Source organism: Numenius arquata, chromosome 8, assembly GCF_964106895.1.
Source record: "Numenius arquata chromosome 8, bNumArq3.hap1.1, whole genome shotgun sequence".
Taxonomy (NCBI): Eukaryota; Metazoa; Chordata; class Aves; order Charadriiformes; family Scolopacidae; genus Numenius; species Numenius arquata.
In genome coordinates this window covers 61661320-61677485 of record NC_133583.1, presented here as the reverse complement: position 1 = coordinate 61677485, position 16166 = coordinate 61661320, and the positions used below count along the sequence as shown (strand labels likewise).

At 43.6% G+C, this 16166-nt stretch overlaps 1 protein-coding gene across 2 annotated transcripts in view; it reads left to right on the top strand.

The window, feature by feature from the left end:
• The window catches only part of NEGR1 (neuronal growth regulator 1), a 278245-nt gene that overhangs the window by 124423 nt on the left and 137656 nt on the right, over positions 1 to 16166 (top strand). For both annotated transcript variants that reach the window (XM_074151353.1, XM_074151352.1), the window contains exon 2: positions 8613 to 8845. In XM_074151353.1, the coding sequence (XP_074007454.1) occupies positions 8613 to 8845 (233 nt within the window). The remainder of the gene's footprint in view (positions 1 to 8612; positions 8846 to 16166) is intronic.

Here is a 16166-nt window from a genome sequence, read left to right as displayed (position 1 = left end):
GTCCTGCAAATAAATAGAATACTGTGATGACAATGAGCAGCTGCACAGGGTTTTTTGTGCAGAATCCCATGCTTTGAACAATAGCAGACATGAGAAAACTGATTTTGGGGACAAAAGTAAAAGGATCACCTATACAGGCACCTGAGTTATTTTCACTGTCTGGAGAAGTTTCCGTAGCGTAACAAACATTTAAGATGTTATTTGTAAGAATCCGTGGAGAACCCGGAGAAGAGATTGATCAGATCATCAGTAAAAGGACTTTGCAAAAGTTCTTAGCAGGTTTCTGGTGTGATTTTCTAGTTCTGGAGCTCTGATCCATTATTTTATGTCCTGAGCTTCTGGGTGCTTTTCTTGGCTGAACCCTGACCCTGGTGTTTCTCCCTCCCCTTGCTGCTGAGCTCAAAGCCAATCTGCCTTAAAGCAGAAAAATTTCAGCAACACTGGTTTTTTGCAAAGGACATTCTATGTTTTGAAGAAAGTGGCTGCAACTCAATGCCAAAACCAATTTCGCTGGGGGAAAAAAAAAAAAAAGCTACAGTAAGCAATAACAGCTCTGTTAAGTGCTTCACATCTGCTTTGGTGAGCACCCACCCACGACGTGGTGATGGGAAGGGGGTGCTGTCACCCCCCGTGGGCGTCACACTCAGCTCCTCCAGCACCCAAAGCACCAGTTACATAAAACTGTAAAAAATTTCCAGTCAAATTCTTCCAGGTTTTTTAGGGAAAAGAAAGGATTCCAGGACTTTCTGTAAATGAGATAGAACTTTTGACCTGATCCACAGCGGGATTACTGGTTTTAGAGGCACAGCCCACACAGAAATGAGTCATGTTCTGCCCTGGAGTGTGTCTTATCATCTGGGGGATGTGTTTTGTGGGGGAAGTGTCTCACAGTACGTCCCTTGGGGTTCTCAGAGACATGTTTGAATGACTCTGCAGCCAGGCAGCGCGATAGCCCCTGGTGGCATTTCCTGGCTGGCTTTTCCACAGCTCGTCCTGCCCATCTCCCATGGTCCCATCACTGGCAGAGGAGCAGAAATCATGAGGTGTGAGCAGTAAATGGAGGCCCATGGGCTGAATAGGTGTATTTAAAGGGTTGCAGGAGTTGAATCGAGAGCAAGCCTTGTGAGGAGCGGCTGAGGGAGCTGGGGGTGTTCAGTCTGGAGAAAAGAAGGGAGACCTTCTGGCTCTCTACAACTCCCTGAAAGGAGAGGGTAGCCAGGGGGGGTCGGTCTCTTCTCCCAAGGAACAGGCGATGGGACAAGGAGAAATGGTCTCAAGTTGCACCAGGGGAGGTTTAGGATGGATATTGGGAACAATTCCTTCCCCCAAAGGGTTGTGAAGCCTGGGAAGAGGCTGCCCAGGGCAGTGGTGGAGTCGCCATCCCTGGAGGGATTTCAAAGCCGGGCAGACGTGGTGCTGAGGGACATGGGTCAGTGGGGGTTTGGGCAGTGCTGGGTTGGTGGTTGGACTCCGTGATCTTAAAGGTCTCTTTCAATCAAAATGATTCTATGATTCCATGAATTTACCTACAGATTTATAAGAAAGTTCTTAACTTACTTATCCTTTTAGCTTTGCAATCCAGGTCAAGTAAGCGAGAAGCTGCATGAGAAGTGAGGATAATGGTAGCTTTTGGTCCTACTTGAATGAAGATTTTTTTTTTGTTTGAAGTACCACCCAAGTGCTATCCAGATGTAACTCCAGAGCCTGTGTTGAAGGCTGTTTGGCGTGAGTCAGACATTCATGGGATGTATGGCACACAGGAAAGCTTTGTGTGCAGCCCTGTGCAGTTTGTCTCAAGGGCAATGAGGTGGGAGCTCCAGCCCTGGCTGCACGACGAGGGCTCTTGTAAAAAGAGACAGTATGCAATTTTAATTAAGAAACTGAGAAGAACGAAGTTTTTTCAAAGATTAATAGGTCTGTGTTTTAATTATGGGGAGATAATAGACTAGAGAGTTAGGAAAGTGGGAGGTATCAAAAAGAGAGGATTAAAAACTTTAAGGAAGCTGGGTGAGGCTGTATCTTTCTGTACTTAAAAATTACAGAAGATCATCCCCATTAATAATGATCGGAAAAATAATAAAATACCTTCAGCTTTGTATGAAAGCCAACATTAAAATCTATTTTTTATGCTTGTTGAGTAGAGAATTTCTGATTACAATCATCAGTTAAAAAATAAATTGTTCATTTTTCCAATCTTCTAAGTTTAAAAATAGAATAATTATCTTCTGAGTTCAGGTATAGTTTAATCAATACTTTTCCAAGCAAAGGTAAAAAGAGCAAAAGTTGCTTTTATTTAACGATTGCTGTACTTTCATTAATTGTGCTACAGTGTTATTATTAAATTCTAAAAATAATTCGCCCTATGCATAGATTTTAAAAATTACATTGCAGAGAATGCTGCCATGATGCACAGGAAGTTTAAAAATAAACAAAATTTAAGGAAAGAGAGGAAAGCGGGAAGAGGGAGAAGGCCACATATTTGCAGTTTCTATTGGTTGTCATCTTTTCAATAAATTCTTTCCCATAGGTTACTGTAGGCGGTGTTTTATTGTGGGACTTGAATTGCCCACCAGTGATGGGTGATGATCAACTGCAGCTCCCACATCCTGGCGTTGACCTCTGGCAGGAGCAACTGCCCCTCAGGAATGTGATCCCGTAGGGATTTGTGTGTCCTGGTCTAGAACTCTGCATTGATCTGGCAGCAGTTTTCTGTGCATTTATGGCATTTAAAACTAGGAGAAGTTGAAGAAGAGTTGGGCTCTTAGCTTGAGGCTCTGACTCCTCCTGAGGGAGCTGCAGTGGGTGGCTGCCAGCTCTTCATAGGTCCACGTGAAATCAAAACTCTGCTCAAACCCACTTCTCGGGTTTTCTTCCCTCCCTGATCCAGAGTCCCTCCCCAGCTTTCCTGGAGCCCCTTGAGGGACTGGAAGGGGCTCCAAGGTCTCCCCGGAGCCTTCTCTTCTCCAGGCTGAACCCCCCCAACTCTCGCAGCCTGTCCTCCCAGCAGAGGGGCTCCAGCCCTCCCAGCATCTCCGTGGCCTCCTCTGGCCCCGCTCCAACAGGTCCATGTCCTTCTGCTGTTGGTGGCCCCAGAGCTGGAGGCAGCACTGGGGGGTGTCTCCCCAGAGTGGAGCAGAGGGGCAGAATCCCCCCCTCTTTCCCGGCTGGCCACGCTGCTGGGGATGCAGCCCAGGGTGCAGGGGGTTTCTGGGCTACCAGCACATGTTGCCAGGGTGTGTGGAGCTTCTCATCCACTAACACCCCCAAATCCTTCTCCTCAGGGCTGCTCTGAGATGCCCAGGTAGTCACTGAGTGTGCCCTGATCCCTGCCGGCGCAGTGTCCTGGAGAAGAGGTATGGACAGGGAGGGTGCACATTCAGCCAGGCAACTCGTCTTCTCGTAGGACCTGAACCTTTGTGGGGTTTCAGTCAAAAGAGCTGTTATTTTTCCAGATAAGTTCATGTTTATGCAATGAAAATAATAGAGTTATCATTTATTCTTTGCAGCTTAAAAAATAACCTTAAAATACTGTTCTTACTTAAAACGAAGAAGTGCATCCAGAGCTCAAGTACGTGAGAAATACACTTGTAGGGAGAAATGCAGGGTTGTGTACAGGGTCGGTTGTGGTCCATGAGTCCATGCTCACTGGTCCAATCCCTGGGGCCTGCTTGGGGCCAGTATTTTTGTTTTCTTGGCGTTTGCTCTGCAGAAATATTCATCCGTACACAACTGGTTGGTTGTGTCACACAAAACATATGTGGAAAGACTGGTCTTTCATAGAAAACTATAAAGGTATGGGAGGAAAAAGTTCAAACCTTCATTTCAAGGGGGAAAAAAATCCTTATTTGTCCTTATTTCTTTTCCTCTGCAATAACTACAGTGCAGAAGCGCTGCCTCCAATGGCCAAGAACACACGTGGGTGAATATGTGGTCCAAGTTGCCTGCAGAATATTTTCAAGCCAAACCGCATTTTCAGAAATGAGAAGTGATTTGCAAGCAGAAAGGGGACTGAATTTGTCAGATTAGAAAAATATTCTGAGATGAATCATTTGATTGCTTCTTCCATGGAGTAAATGTGCACTTTATCCACTGCATCTCGCGTGGTTAGTGGGGAAATACAGCACGTTGGCTGCTATTTAATTTGAAGGGTATCCAGTATTTCAGCCAAATTCTGCAACATTTTCAAATCAGTTCACTCCCACAGTGTTGGGGAACTTGCATGGCTTTTGAGTAGAGAAAAGAGCACTTTGGGCTGTTGAAGGAGCCCATCTGAGGCAAAACATTTAACCTGTTTTCAAAGAACCTTATTCGGAATATAATTTTTAGTTTGAAGCCAGTGTGTTTCCACATTACAACATGCTTCCTCGGGGTCTGAACAAGAGGGAAATGTTTTCTCCTATTTACGTTTTTAGAAATACTTTGTGTGATTCTTTTTTTCATCAAACTTGAAAACCTTCCTCAACAGCTAAACATCTGTTCAGCCTTTAGTCCTTGGTTTTCATGTTTTATACAGTAATTGTATACTGCATACTTTTTCTTAATGAGTGGGGTATAAAAGAAAGTTGGGTTTAGCAGGTTTTCATCTCTATCCAAGATAACGATGAACCTATGAATTAATAAAGCAAGATTTCTTATTTGTTTTAGTAAGTTATTTTGAGAAAACACCTTTGTGTATCAAGTAAAACAGTGAGAGGTCTCATGTTCCTTTCTGCGCTGCTGTATCTCGCCTTTTCTCTGCAGGAAACCCTTGATTTTAAACGGGCTGTGTTTATATGAGAAGTTTTCGGGAACCTTTGGCGCTTTCGGAGCGGGCTCCAGGAGGGGGTTGTGCGGATGCTTTGGAGCTGCCGCGACGGCAGCCCCAGGCGCTGCCCTTCTCCGTGGGGGTTTCAGGTGGTTGTCTTTGCACCTGATGAGAATTCCACTTTTGTCTTTAATTAATAACCAAAAATTTCATCTTTCATTATCTCTATTTTTTTTTTTAAAGCAAGGTTATTTTTTTTCTTACAAGCTGCACAGACAGCGGGGAGTTTGAGGCTAGCTTTTCTCTTTTTGTGGGTAGAAGCCATAGTGTTAAGGCTTTCTTGCATGTTTATGGCTCTGTGTGTGTGTATAAACAATGAGGGAGTTAAGTAAAACGGGAAACTGTCACTGAAACTCCAGGCTACCTTCAAAAATATTAATTTTTAACTGACTGCATCCAGCTGCTGCAGAAATACCAGCAGAAAAGAAATGCATTGTAGGGAAACTCCAGTGAATCTGAGGTTTCTCTGCTTCTCCCCAGTTTTCTGTTCATTAGAATTAATCTGAAAATGTTCGTAAGACTTTGAAAGCGGCTCCTTGCCTTCCCCGAATGGGACCAGAGCCCACACCACTCTTCCTGCAGGGACTCAGCCCTCAGCTGCGCTCTCCATCCTCAAAGTGGCGCTTCCCCACGACATCCCAATTCTCTGCTTTACAAACTGTGATATTTTATCCCGTATTGTACGCAGCCTCTCTCAGAACCCTTTTAGATGTCATGTTGAGATCATTAATTAAATGAATGGTTATTTTCATGATCTGTTTCTGAAGAATTTCAGCCTGATGTTTCTAGTTTCTTATTCCTAAAGGGAATGTCATTTTTCCCCTTAAACAATACCGCCATGTGCTTAAGCTACAAAATCATCATTTTCTCTCACCTAACAGTTTCCATAGTTGCGCTATTTTAATGTTTTATCAAAGAGATGAGATCTATTGCATACTCTTCTTCTGTCAGATTTCCTTCATGTAAAAAACCTCTTTATCAAACAAAAATGTCCCATTAGTCTGTTGCACTTTGTATTACCTCCCTTCAACTTGGAAAGTTGTTTTAAAGCCTTAAGCTCTATTGTGGACATGGTCGTTAGCCTGAAATTTGCCTAATTCACTCTCTGCATTTCCTTGAATGTGGGTAATGCATTTATGATTCCCCGGTCACACAGCATCACTTTCAGGTTGTTTAAAAAACCCCACATGCTCCTGGATTTGCAGTTTCATGCTCTCAGGCATGAGACCATGAAGTTTATTCTCTGCCCCTGACTCCCTTCAGCTGCTCGGCCTTTTCCCACATGCTGGATGTCACCTTCTTTATGGAAAACAGGAATGTGGTGCTCAGTCCATTTTTGAGCCATATTTAAACTTCCTTAACCTCACTGCAGACAGGCTCAGTCTTTTTCATCAGCTCATAGGAACAAAGTTCCTTCTGCATGCTCTCTCTGCCCTTTTGTCCCCACCGAGAGGGCCCCCCTTGCTTGACGTTCCTCCCGTACACCCTTCTCCCAGTCCTGTTTTCCCACACTCTTTACCCAAGCTGTCACCATTTTCTTTTGCTCAGGCATCACCTCCTGTCCCCAACCCTCTGGTTTTTATGATGAATGTTCCCTTGTCTGTGGCAAGGTGGTACTTGAAGTATCTCCAGGGTTTATATTCTCCTTGTATTCTCATACTTCACATGGTCCCATGCTCTGCTGGTGTTTATTGGTTTTCTTCCCATCATTATGTGTTCTTTCCTCACTTGCTGCTCTCTCATGCGTTTTCCTGGCTGCTCACAGAAATCACCTCTCTATCTGAAGTTCAGGAGAGCATTCCTGGGCTGCCTTTCCTGGGGATTGCTTCACTGTGTTTGCATCGTCATGCACTAGACTGCATCGCCCAAGCGTCCCTTGACCACTGTCAAAATGCTCGGGGGATTGAGGAATCGTCCTTTCTGTCTCCTGTCACCAGCGACCCCCTCTTTCCAAGTGACAGAAAAGTTTGATGGCTACTCCAAAGCCAGCAACTCCAAAGTTGACTTAAAAATTAGAGCATCTCCTGGGACCATTTTTATCCCACCAGCCTGGGACCATTTTTACCCTGCCAGCCTGCGTGCCGCTGAGTGGCCGCTCCTTTGGCCCCACCAGCCAAGGGTTCCTCAGCTCTGGTTCAGCTTCATGTCCTCTGACATCACCCCCTCTCCCCCGGCCACTGCTCTGCCTGTTCGAGGCTGAGGGATCCCACCCCAGCAAACCTCTGCTTTCCTCTGTCCCAGTTTGAGGGCCCAAACCATGACACCTTCTTATTTACTTAATTGCTCTGTGAAGTCCTGTCAGTGTTATTCAGCACCTTCTCACTGGTTTTACCCCAGTTTTAGTTGTTGGACTTGATGCCGTGATGTAGTTAGGACTTGCCAGGGACGTTTAATAGCATCCTTCACAGCGCAGTTCCCCTCACCCTGGTGTGCCAGGGAGAAACTTAAGGTGGAAAGCTATTTTAGGGAGAAATTACAAATGCTTCCTACTGCACCATACAAAATATTGAGAAGAGCAGCACATTGCAGTGCCTAATTACCTCAGGAGAAGGTGATACTTCTGTTACGCCTGGGTGGCTTTTTTTTTGGGTTGCGTATCTACAGAAAAGATTTTCAATTAACATTGACCTTTAATACTCCGGCTGGTTTTTGAGTCTACAGATGGTGAAACGGACTACAAATTAGATTCTGCACTATCCCTTGTTCTTTATATTTCTCCGCTGATGAGTTCCAGCCAGTTTGCAGCACCTATGCCCACGTGTTCAGCTCCCAGCTCCCTCGCAATCTCCGGTGCTGTGTTCAACCCCCCGAGATATTGTGTAGAAATGCCATCAAACTCTTTAGATATATGTGTTTTCCTTCTCCGGCTGTACTTTTCACTCATTAAAAAAAAACAAAAAACAAAAAACCCAAACAAACAAAAAAAAACAAACAAGAAACAACAACAACAACAAAAAAACCCCAAGCCTTTACTTCATGGAGGAAAATTTTTGAACAAAAATGTAGAAGGAAAGTGGTCTGTGGTACATCCGCTTCTGATTTTGGGGTCTTGCTGTTCACTGAGCTCTGATTAAGGTGACTATTATACCCTGCAAAACATTATTTTTAGTTCTTGTTCTAATAATAATTGTCAAAAAGCTGAAGTATGGCATAATAAACAAATGACATTCCTTTGAGTCACTGCCATACCAAACATGTCTTAAAAAATATGTGGTAGAGCTATGCTTTATATTTCATTGTTCTTGTCAGCAGGGAAATACATGCTAATTGAATGCATGTTTGCTTTAAACGAGATGTCTTGAATATGATTAGCAATGACAAATCTAATAACCTTTTGAAAAGAAAAAAAAATATTGTTTTGGATTCTAAGATGTCATTATAGGTTTTGGTGGAAAAATGTCTCTTAGTTCCTTAACTAAGCAAGCAGAAGTTGACTGTGCCTTAGGAAAAGAGCAATAATTTTTGCAGGTGCCTCCTCCTGATCCTGGTGGGCTGAAAGTGGAGCAGAAAGGGCTGCTCCGACCAAGTCATTGAGTCCAGTTCAGAAATAACGGAGACTTTCTACATCCTGCTCTGCTGAATACCCACAGCAGGAAAACCAGAAAGGAAGAACTTAGCAGAAAAATTTATTGTGCATTTGTAAGATGGGCTTTCGGTTTTGTGATGATTTGTGAATTAACAGATGACTCATGTTTTGAGGTTGAACTCTAATATATTATAGCTGTATTCAGTCTAAAAATCAATAACAAGTTAATGGTTTTTAAAAGCTCCTACATTTTCATGCTTATGGTCTCACCTTCTTTCCCAGGTGTTACTTGGAAGATGGAGCTTCAAAAGGGGCCTGGCTGAACCGATCAAGTATTATTTTTGCTGGAAGCGATAAGTGGTCAGTAGATCCCCGAGTTTCAATCGCGACAGCCAACAGAAGAGAGTACAGCCTGCAGATACAGGACGTGGACGTGACAGATGACGGGCCGTACACTTGTTCTGTGCAAACTCAACACACTCCTAGAACAATGCAGGTGCACTTAACGGTACAAGGTAGGTGTTTAACACAATTGCGAATTGTTTTTGGAGATGTACTAGGAAAAAAACTAGTTTATAGATGGAAATGTCAGATAAGGACATTTCAAAGACCCTTCCTTCCGTCCGTCCGTCCGTCCTTCAATATATGTGGCCGTAGACTGTATGTGCCATTGGCTCTGGGCACCTACAAGTAGGTAATCAGCCCAGAAGGGTCTCCAACTTGTCAAAATCAGGTTTAGATCCTCACTCCTGCTCTGCTGACAGTTGAACAAGATGTGAAAATCTAAGAGGAAAGTGCCAGTAGAGCATTGAGGTATAGCTCCCTGCAGCAGCGCTCTGCTTGTGTCAGTCAGTTTGGCATCAGTCTCCTGCATGGCTCAGAACTTGGTTGTTTTTATTGTTAATTGTTAATTATTGTTAATAAGAACAGTCCATTTACTTCTGTGCGACAGTTTTCTGTTACAAGCACTGCAGAACAACACAGTCAGTTTTACACATGTGGAGGTAATATTTATTGTATTGTTCCAGAGTGAACAATTCTTAGTTTTGATTGTCTTTAATACCCTCGTGCAAAGGGCTACAAAAAAAAAGTTGGAAATTAATTGCATGTATGAAACATATAAACAGGAGCTTAAAAATAATTAGGCTAACTACAAGTATATAGAGAAATAATAACTCAATAGTTAAAAATATGCATAATTATTAAGCGATTGCATTTGTATCTTCAGAAATGCAAAGTATAACCTAAGGCTTTAACTTATTAGTCTTTGGTGTAATCATCATTAACAGTTTCTTTTGCATTTTTATGAGTAATAAAGCAATGAATATGAAACAGAAGAATTTAAATGGCAATCTCTATTAATCCATATGGCACACCAAAATCCCTTACAAATAACATGTATGAAACGCTTCTCAGACTAATTATCCTGAACCACTGGACCTTTAGGCCCTGGTGATTTGTAAGAATGTGGGACTGTAGCTCTCTATTTGTTATATGAAGAACATTATTTTATTGGTACAGCCAAAAAGCCATCACTTAGTCATTTTTATAACATTCCACAGAGGTGTCCATTGCGTGAAGACCCATAAATGTACTGTTTACGGGGTGGGGGGGTTGTTCGGGGATTGCAGAAGTATTTGTGAGCTATCGGATTGGGAAGCTGGAATAAAGAAGTTGGGACAGTACCAATTATTATTGCAATTGCATATGGATATGCAGTTACTCCGATATTATTTCAGTTATATTTTGAGTAGCAAGTAGGGACGAGCTCCATGAAGCACAGCCAGAAAAAGTGAGCCATTTTCAAGATAAGGTTAAGAAAAAGTCCCTGTCCCTGTATTTTTTCCTGCATATTTTTCTTAGCGACTCTCAGGCAGGGAAAGCTGCTGAGCTCCCCACTGTAGGGAGCATCCTGCATCCCCTGGGTGGGAAGTGGTATCAGCAGCTCTGGAGGATGCTCCATCCCATCCCTGTGGTGACTGTGGCCATTTCCTTCTGTTCCAGTTCATATCTTTATGTACATATTACTGTAGGTATTAATAATTATCCGCCGTGCATTGGGCGCTGAGTGGATCAGATGTGAGCCCCACCAGTTGCTCACCCCACATGGGTGGGATCCCACCTTGAACAGTGGGTTTTACACGGCAATTTAGAGAGACCTGCATCACACTTACTGCTGTCGACATCCGTCCGGTGACTGGGATGGGACTTGTGCACGTAGCACTTTTAATCAGGTCGCTTCGTAATGACACTGTTAATAGCACCGTGGCTTCCCCTTCCTCGTGTTGAGGCTCGGGAGGGGGGGACGGGAGATTTATGCAGCTTTTGAGATGGAGATGGACCTATCTGAAAGAAACCCAGATGGTAAAGGAAACATCAAACCGCTAATTGGTGCTACAAGCTTATATATCCCTTCCTGCTGAATAGGGCTCATAGGGATGATATAATAACATTTTATGGGAGCAGTTTTATGTTTCCTTTTAATATTGTTCGTGGCTTTGTATTTCAAGATTAGACGCAACTTCTGCTATTGGGGAGAAATAAATGAAGGGAAAAGCCGGTCTTCTGCCGAAGTAAAATCGTGCAGTCAAAGGGCTGGATTTCCTTTTACACTGTGAATAAATGATCAGCAGCAGACCTAGAGCAGTGCATGAAATAACAAGAGAAAAAGGAAATTTGAAAGCAAAGTCTTAGCCCTTTAAAATTGCTCTGCCCCCAGGCTGTACTCTGTCGGGTAACGCTGACAGAAGACGTTCTCCCGCTGCAAAGAGCAGAGCTGGAAGAGCCAGGGGGGTGTGCGCTGCGTCGCAAATTAAATGAATAAAGACTTAGGTCTGATCATACGCTCCAAAATAGGTTCAAACTCCACATTGCAAAACCATTTGCTGTGAAACTCCACTTTGAAAGCTGTGTAAATCCAATTTTCCCTCTTTTTTTTTCTTTTTTTTCCGGTGTGCGTGAGAGGTCTTTCTCTACACACACCCCCTGTAGCCGTCATTGGGACTATCCTCTTCTCTGTTATGTGGGCCCGCAGTTTCTGAACATATTCATCTGAGTGCTTCAGAGAATAAATGCATTTTAATGGGTTAAAGATGCCTTAATTTCCAGGAGTAAAAGATAGAAATATGACATGATCAGTAAATAACCAAGGCTGGAGGGAAGCGGCAGCTGCTCCATCCCTGTCCCAGGCGTGGATACAGGGAGCAGCGAGACCTTGAGGGTTTGGCCACAGTCAATCAGGGATCTCTGGCAGAGCTTGAAGTTGAGTTTCAGCCTCCCAAATCCCTGCCCAATGCCTTAATGAGGCCACCAAGTCAGGTCTAGATCCTGTTCCTTATTACACACTTACACCTTTTTGTACCGAGAAAATTAATCAAGATAGCTAATAAAAAAAGACCCTAATGTGTCTTTAGCCCGCATTTACATCAATGAAAGGAAAATCACATGAAAGAGAGGAAGATAATCAGTTAACTTCATTTCACTGACCTTATTAAAAAGAAGTGAGAATTATGAAGTAATTAATTAAAAGTTTAGAAGGTAGGAGTTCGTAATCAACTCAACCTACCTCAGTGCCAGATACTTGATCTGAAAAGTCATGAACTGCAGATGATTTAAACATCAGATATTTGCCACAGTAAAGTAAAAACATGAAATACCTTACCACACTGCATTGCTCGTAATTTTTCTAGCAAAAGGTTGCAATTTCTGCCATTTCTAATCTGACATTTATTCTACCGAAGTTTAAATTACCACCTCCGAGCTGTGTTTCCCTTTCAATTTGCAAAAACATGAAGACAGGTTTACCGATGTCCTTGAGAATTAATTTCATGGCAGGGCAGAGCAACGGGTCACAGCACAAAGTCTCTGGTTCTTGGGGCATGGGGGTGATGCCACGGCACCATGTGGGAAAGGGCAAGTGAGGCCCTCGATTGTGACTCTGGGGAGACGGAGGCCAGGACGGGGTGTTCAGGAGGATCCAGTGGCCAAGGAAGGACTACCAGGGTGATCAGGACTAGTCACAAGACTAGGCAAATATAACTTTCACAGCCTGTGAAGAGAGGCTGAGAGAGTTGGGGGGGTTCAGCCTGGAGAAGAGAAGGCTCCGGGGAGACCTTTGAGCCCCTTCCAGTCCCTCAAGGGGCTCCAGGAAAGCTGGGGAGGGACTCTGGATGAGGGAGGGGACCCCTAGGAGGAGGGGGAAGGGTTTGACACTGAAAGAGGGGAGATGGAGATGAGATGTGGGGAAGAACTTCTTTGCTGTGAGGGTGGTGAGAGCCTGGCCCAGGTTGCCCAGAGGAGCTGTGGCTGCCCCATCCCTGGAGGGGTTCAAGGCCAGGTTGGAGGGGGCTTGGAGCAACCTGGTCTGGTGGGAGGTGTCCCTGCCCAGGGCAGGGGGTGGCACTGGATGGGCTTTAAGGTCCCTTCCCACACAAACCATTCTGTGATTCTGTGATTTTAAGCCATGAGTGAATGTTGATGAGAGATGCAGTGGAGGTGCTGGTCCCTGTCACGTTGGGATGGGCTGTCCAGGGTGAGTGGCCGGGGTGCAGGACAACGGTTCGCTTGGGGGTCTGGTGGAGCAGGGGTGACCGCGAAGGTGATGCATGAGGTTTGTGGCCTGAGCTTCTGAATGACGGGATTAAGGCTCCGACAGCTCTGTTTGTGTCCTTGAACGTGAACGAGGAGCCTGGGCATGCTGCTAGAGGCAGCAGCACCGCGATCCACTGGCACAGTCTGGGTCGAGGGGTGTTTTTCAGGGCTGTGTTTTGGTCTGTCGTGGACGCACAGCTCGAATAGGTCCATGGTTTAGGCTTTGAGGTGTTGATAAGAGGACTCATTCCCCTTGCCGCCCCCTGTCCCCCCGTGTCTCTGCTGCCCTTCCTTAACCCCGCTGCACCCTCTGCCCTCCCCGTCCCGCTGGAGCCCGGATCCTACATCAAGCACTTTCCATTGGTACCAAAATGTGAACACCGGGGCATCAGTGACACAAAAACTTTCTTGCTTTAGTTACTTGACATCTTAATTTTGATGTTAATCTACCCCATGCTGGGCAGGCTTGGGGCTGCTCCTGGGACAGACCCCGTGCCTGTGAGACACGGCGCTTGTTCCCCTCCTGCCCTCTGCACCCCCTCCTTTCTGTACCGAGCCCGGGCTAGACACGCCGTGCGCGTAAATAATTCCATTAGCTATGTAAATGCGATTTATAGATTCAGTCAGATACCACAGCCTATGTTTTTTATTTAAACATGTATAATATTTCCAAAGGAATACTCAAGGCACTTTTTTCTGTTTAATAAACCTCCTTAATGTCCCCTAAATATTAATGTATTGATTTAGTCTTTGCAATGTTTGCAAAGTCTAATTTTTTTCCTCAATCAGGCCAAGAGGGACTTGCATTTGGAGCTAACGAGATAAATCTTGCCCAAATTTATTTAAAGTGGGACAAAATAAATATGCAAAGGACTTCAAAAATCATATAACAACCGCTTTCCAGCTAAAACTGACAATCCATTACTCTTTTAAATTGCTAGCACTGGAGTAGGGTGTCAGTTTTCGTTATAAAATTAACTCACTAGTGCCAGCCACTGTTATCATCTTGTCCCTGCTCGGCACAAGAAGAAAAAGAATTAGAAAAATTGTTCTGGAGGTGGTTGAGAGAGATTTGCTCAATGATAGAGACACCCCCCAGGTCGAGCGAACCAGCAAAGGGCGTGCTTGGACCTGCCGTTACCCGGGGCTGCATCCACAGTCGTTGATGGCCCATCAGAATGTTTTCTCCAGAATTTGTAATTTTTTCATCCATTCATTAAATTCCTCCCACATTTGTACCTCTCACAGCATTCAAATGAGCTGCAGGGGCCCCCGCTCTTTAAAATATGTATGAATGGCTTTTCCCCTTCTTTAAAGACCTAAATCACAGAAAATGTTTGCATTAGCAGGTGATCTCGTTTACAGGGATGTAAATCAGGAATATTTCATCCAAAGGAGCACAGGGCTGTTCTAGGCTGAAGCTCATAATTCTGCAGTGTCGGTGGTTCTTTACAGTCAGGGCCGCATCTGAATTTCCATTATAAGCCTGAAATTTCCATCTTCTGAAATCTGCAGGGAAAGGATAATCTACAGAAAATAATCATTTGCTCTCTGGTCTGAAACCGTATCAGTTCTGTTACATTTGAATTAGGTTGAATGAGTTGTTTTGTGACGTGCGAGAGCCTTGCGAAAGGTGTGCTCAGAACATCCAAAGTGTCACTCGGAAACTTCTTGCGTTGTCTGGCAGTGCCAGAAGCAGAAGTAAGGAGGAAAAAATAAGGGGTAAAGCCAAAAGAACCCCAACAGCTTAAGTTAAAGAACACAGTAATCTAATGCAAAAGACAGAAACATAGTTTATTAAATCTCTTTAAAGATTTTGTATTTACTGAATATGTCTTTTTAAAGATTTCATACCTGTTGAATATTCTACTCCCACTGAACTCAGTGGCAGCAATCCTGACAGTTCCACTTGGGAAAGAGTCAGCGCTCACGGCAGGACTGGCTTGGAAGACTAAGGTGGAAATGCTGGATTTTCCACTGAACTACCTCAGAAATACAACTGTTCTCTAAAAATAGAGTGTGGTACTGCAGAGATTTTAATTGCAATTACTTTATACAAATGCAATTTAATTTGAACAGATCCTCCAAAATGTTATTTTTTAACTGTGACAAACTGCAGGTGAATTATTTTAAAGACATAAAATGTAGCTTATAACACTTTTAAGGGTTTGGTTCCATATAAGTACTTGTTCTTCTGACTGCCCTTTCTGTGGGCTCTATTATTCCCTCTCTGAATGCCTCTTTGACGTCCTGTTGATTCAATTAAAGGCAATTGGGCTGGCCTGGAAAAACAGAGATAATTATTTGGTTATTCATTGCCATCGTTTCCACATTGCAAGTGTTTTTGGAACTGTGTTCCCCAAGTAAGCAGTGTAATATTTTATTGAGCTTTCTGCTGCCTGTCACGGTGATCACTGTGATCACTGTGATTACTGTGTTTTATCTCCTTTTTTTTTCATTGGATTTCCTGTTATTTCAAATTCTGTAGCGTTAGACTGTCAGTTGTCAGGAAAAAAAAGGTGTCCCACGTTTAAATGTTTAACTTTTGCTTGGAGTGATGCTAACAAAGGCAGTGAAATAGCCTTGGGGTGCGTTGGAGACCAATCTCCGCAGCTTGGTGTTGCAGTGTCATTTTTTTCATCAACGAGACTTAAAAAAGGATGTAAAAATTTTCCCACCTGACAGAGGGTAGATCTAGAAGTGCTGGGTTTATCTTGCAAAAAGATTTTAAAATCTAAATATTTAGTGAAGTCTTGCTAAGGAGGTGCAAAACCAGTGATTATCCTCAAATGAATTCCCAATGTTTCAAAAATCTTTTTTACCTTTTTCTCTAAGATTGGGGAGAAAACACTTTAGGGTCAGAACTTCAGCACAGTCAGATTTTTAGTAAATTCTTCCTCGCATGATTCTAATTCATGCCATTAAAACATGCCATATTGGGAATTTTCTTCATTGTACTCAATGAAACCATAGATATATATATGAAAAATATCTCTATAAAAACAGAATGGAAATAAACTGCAAAATAAAATAAGAGGACAAATCAAATGTTCTGACGTGGCCTGGCCGCATCCCTTCCCCGCGCCACCGAAAGTGGCACATCTGCCGTGTCTCTGCCTAAGAGACCGAGGTCAACATCTTGCTTTTAGCCTGATTACAACTAATAGCATCTGACACACTAAATATCCGAGCTGAAATACTATAATCCGATAAAAACCTTTTGTCAAGTCCAGTTAATGTTTAAAA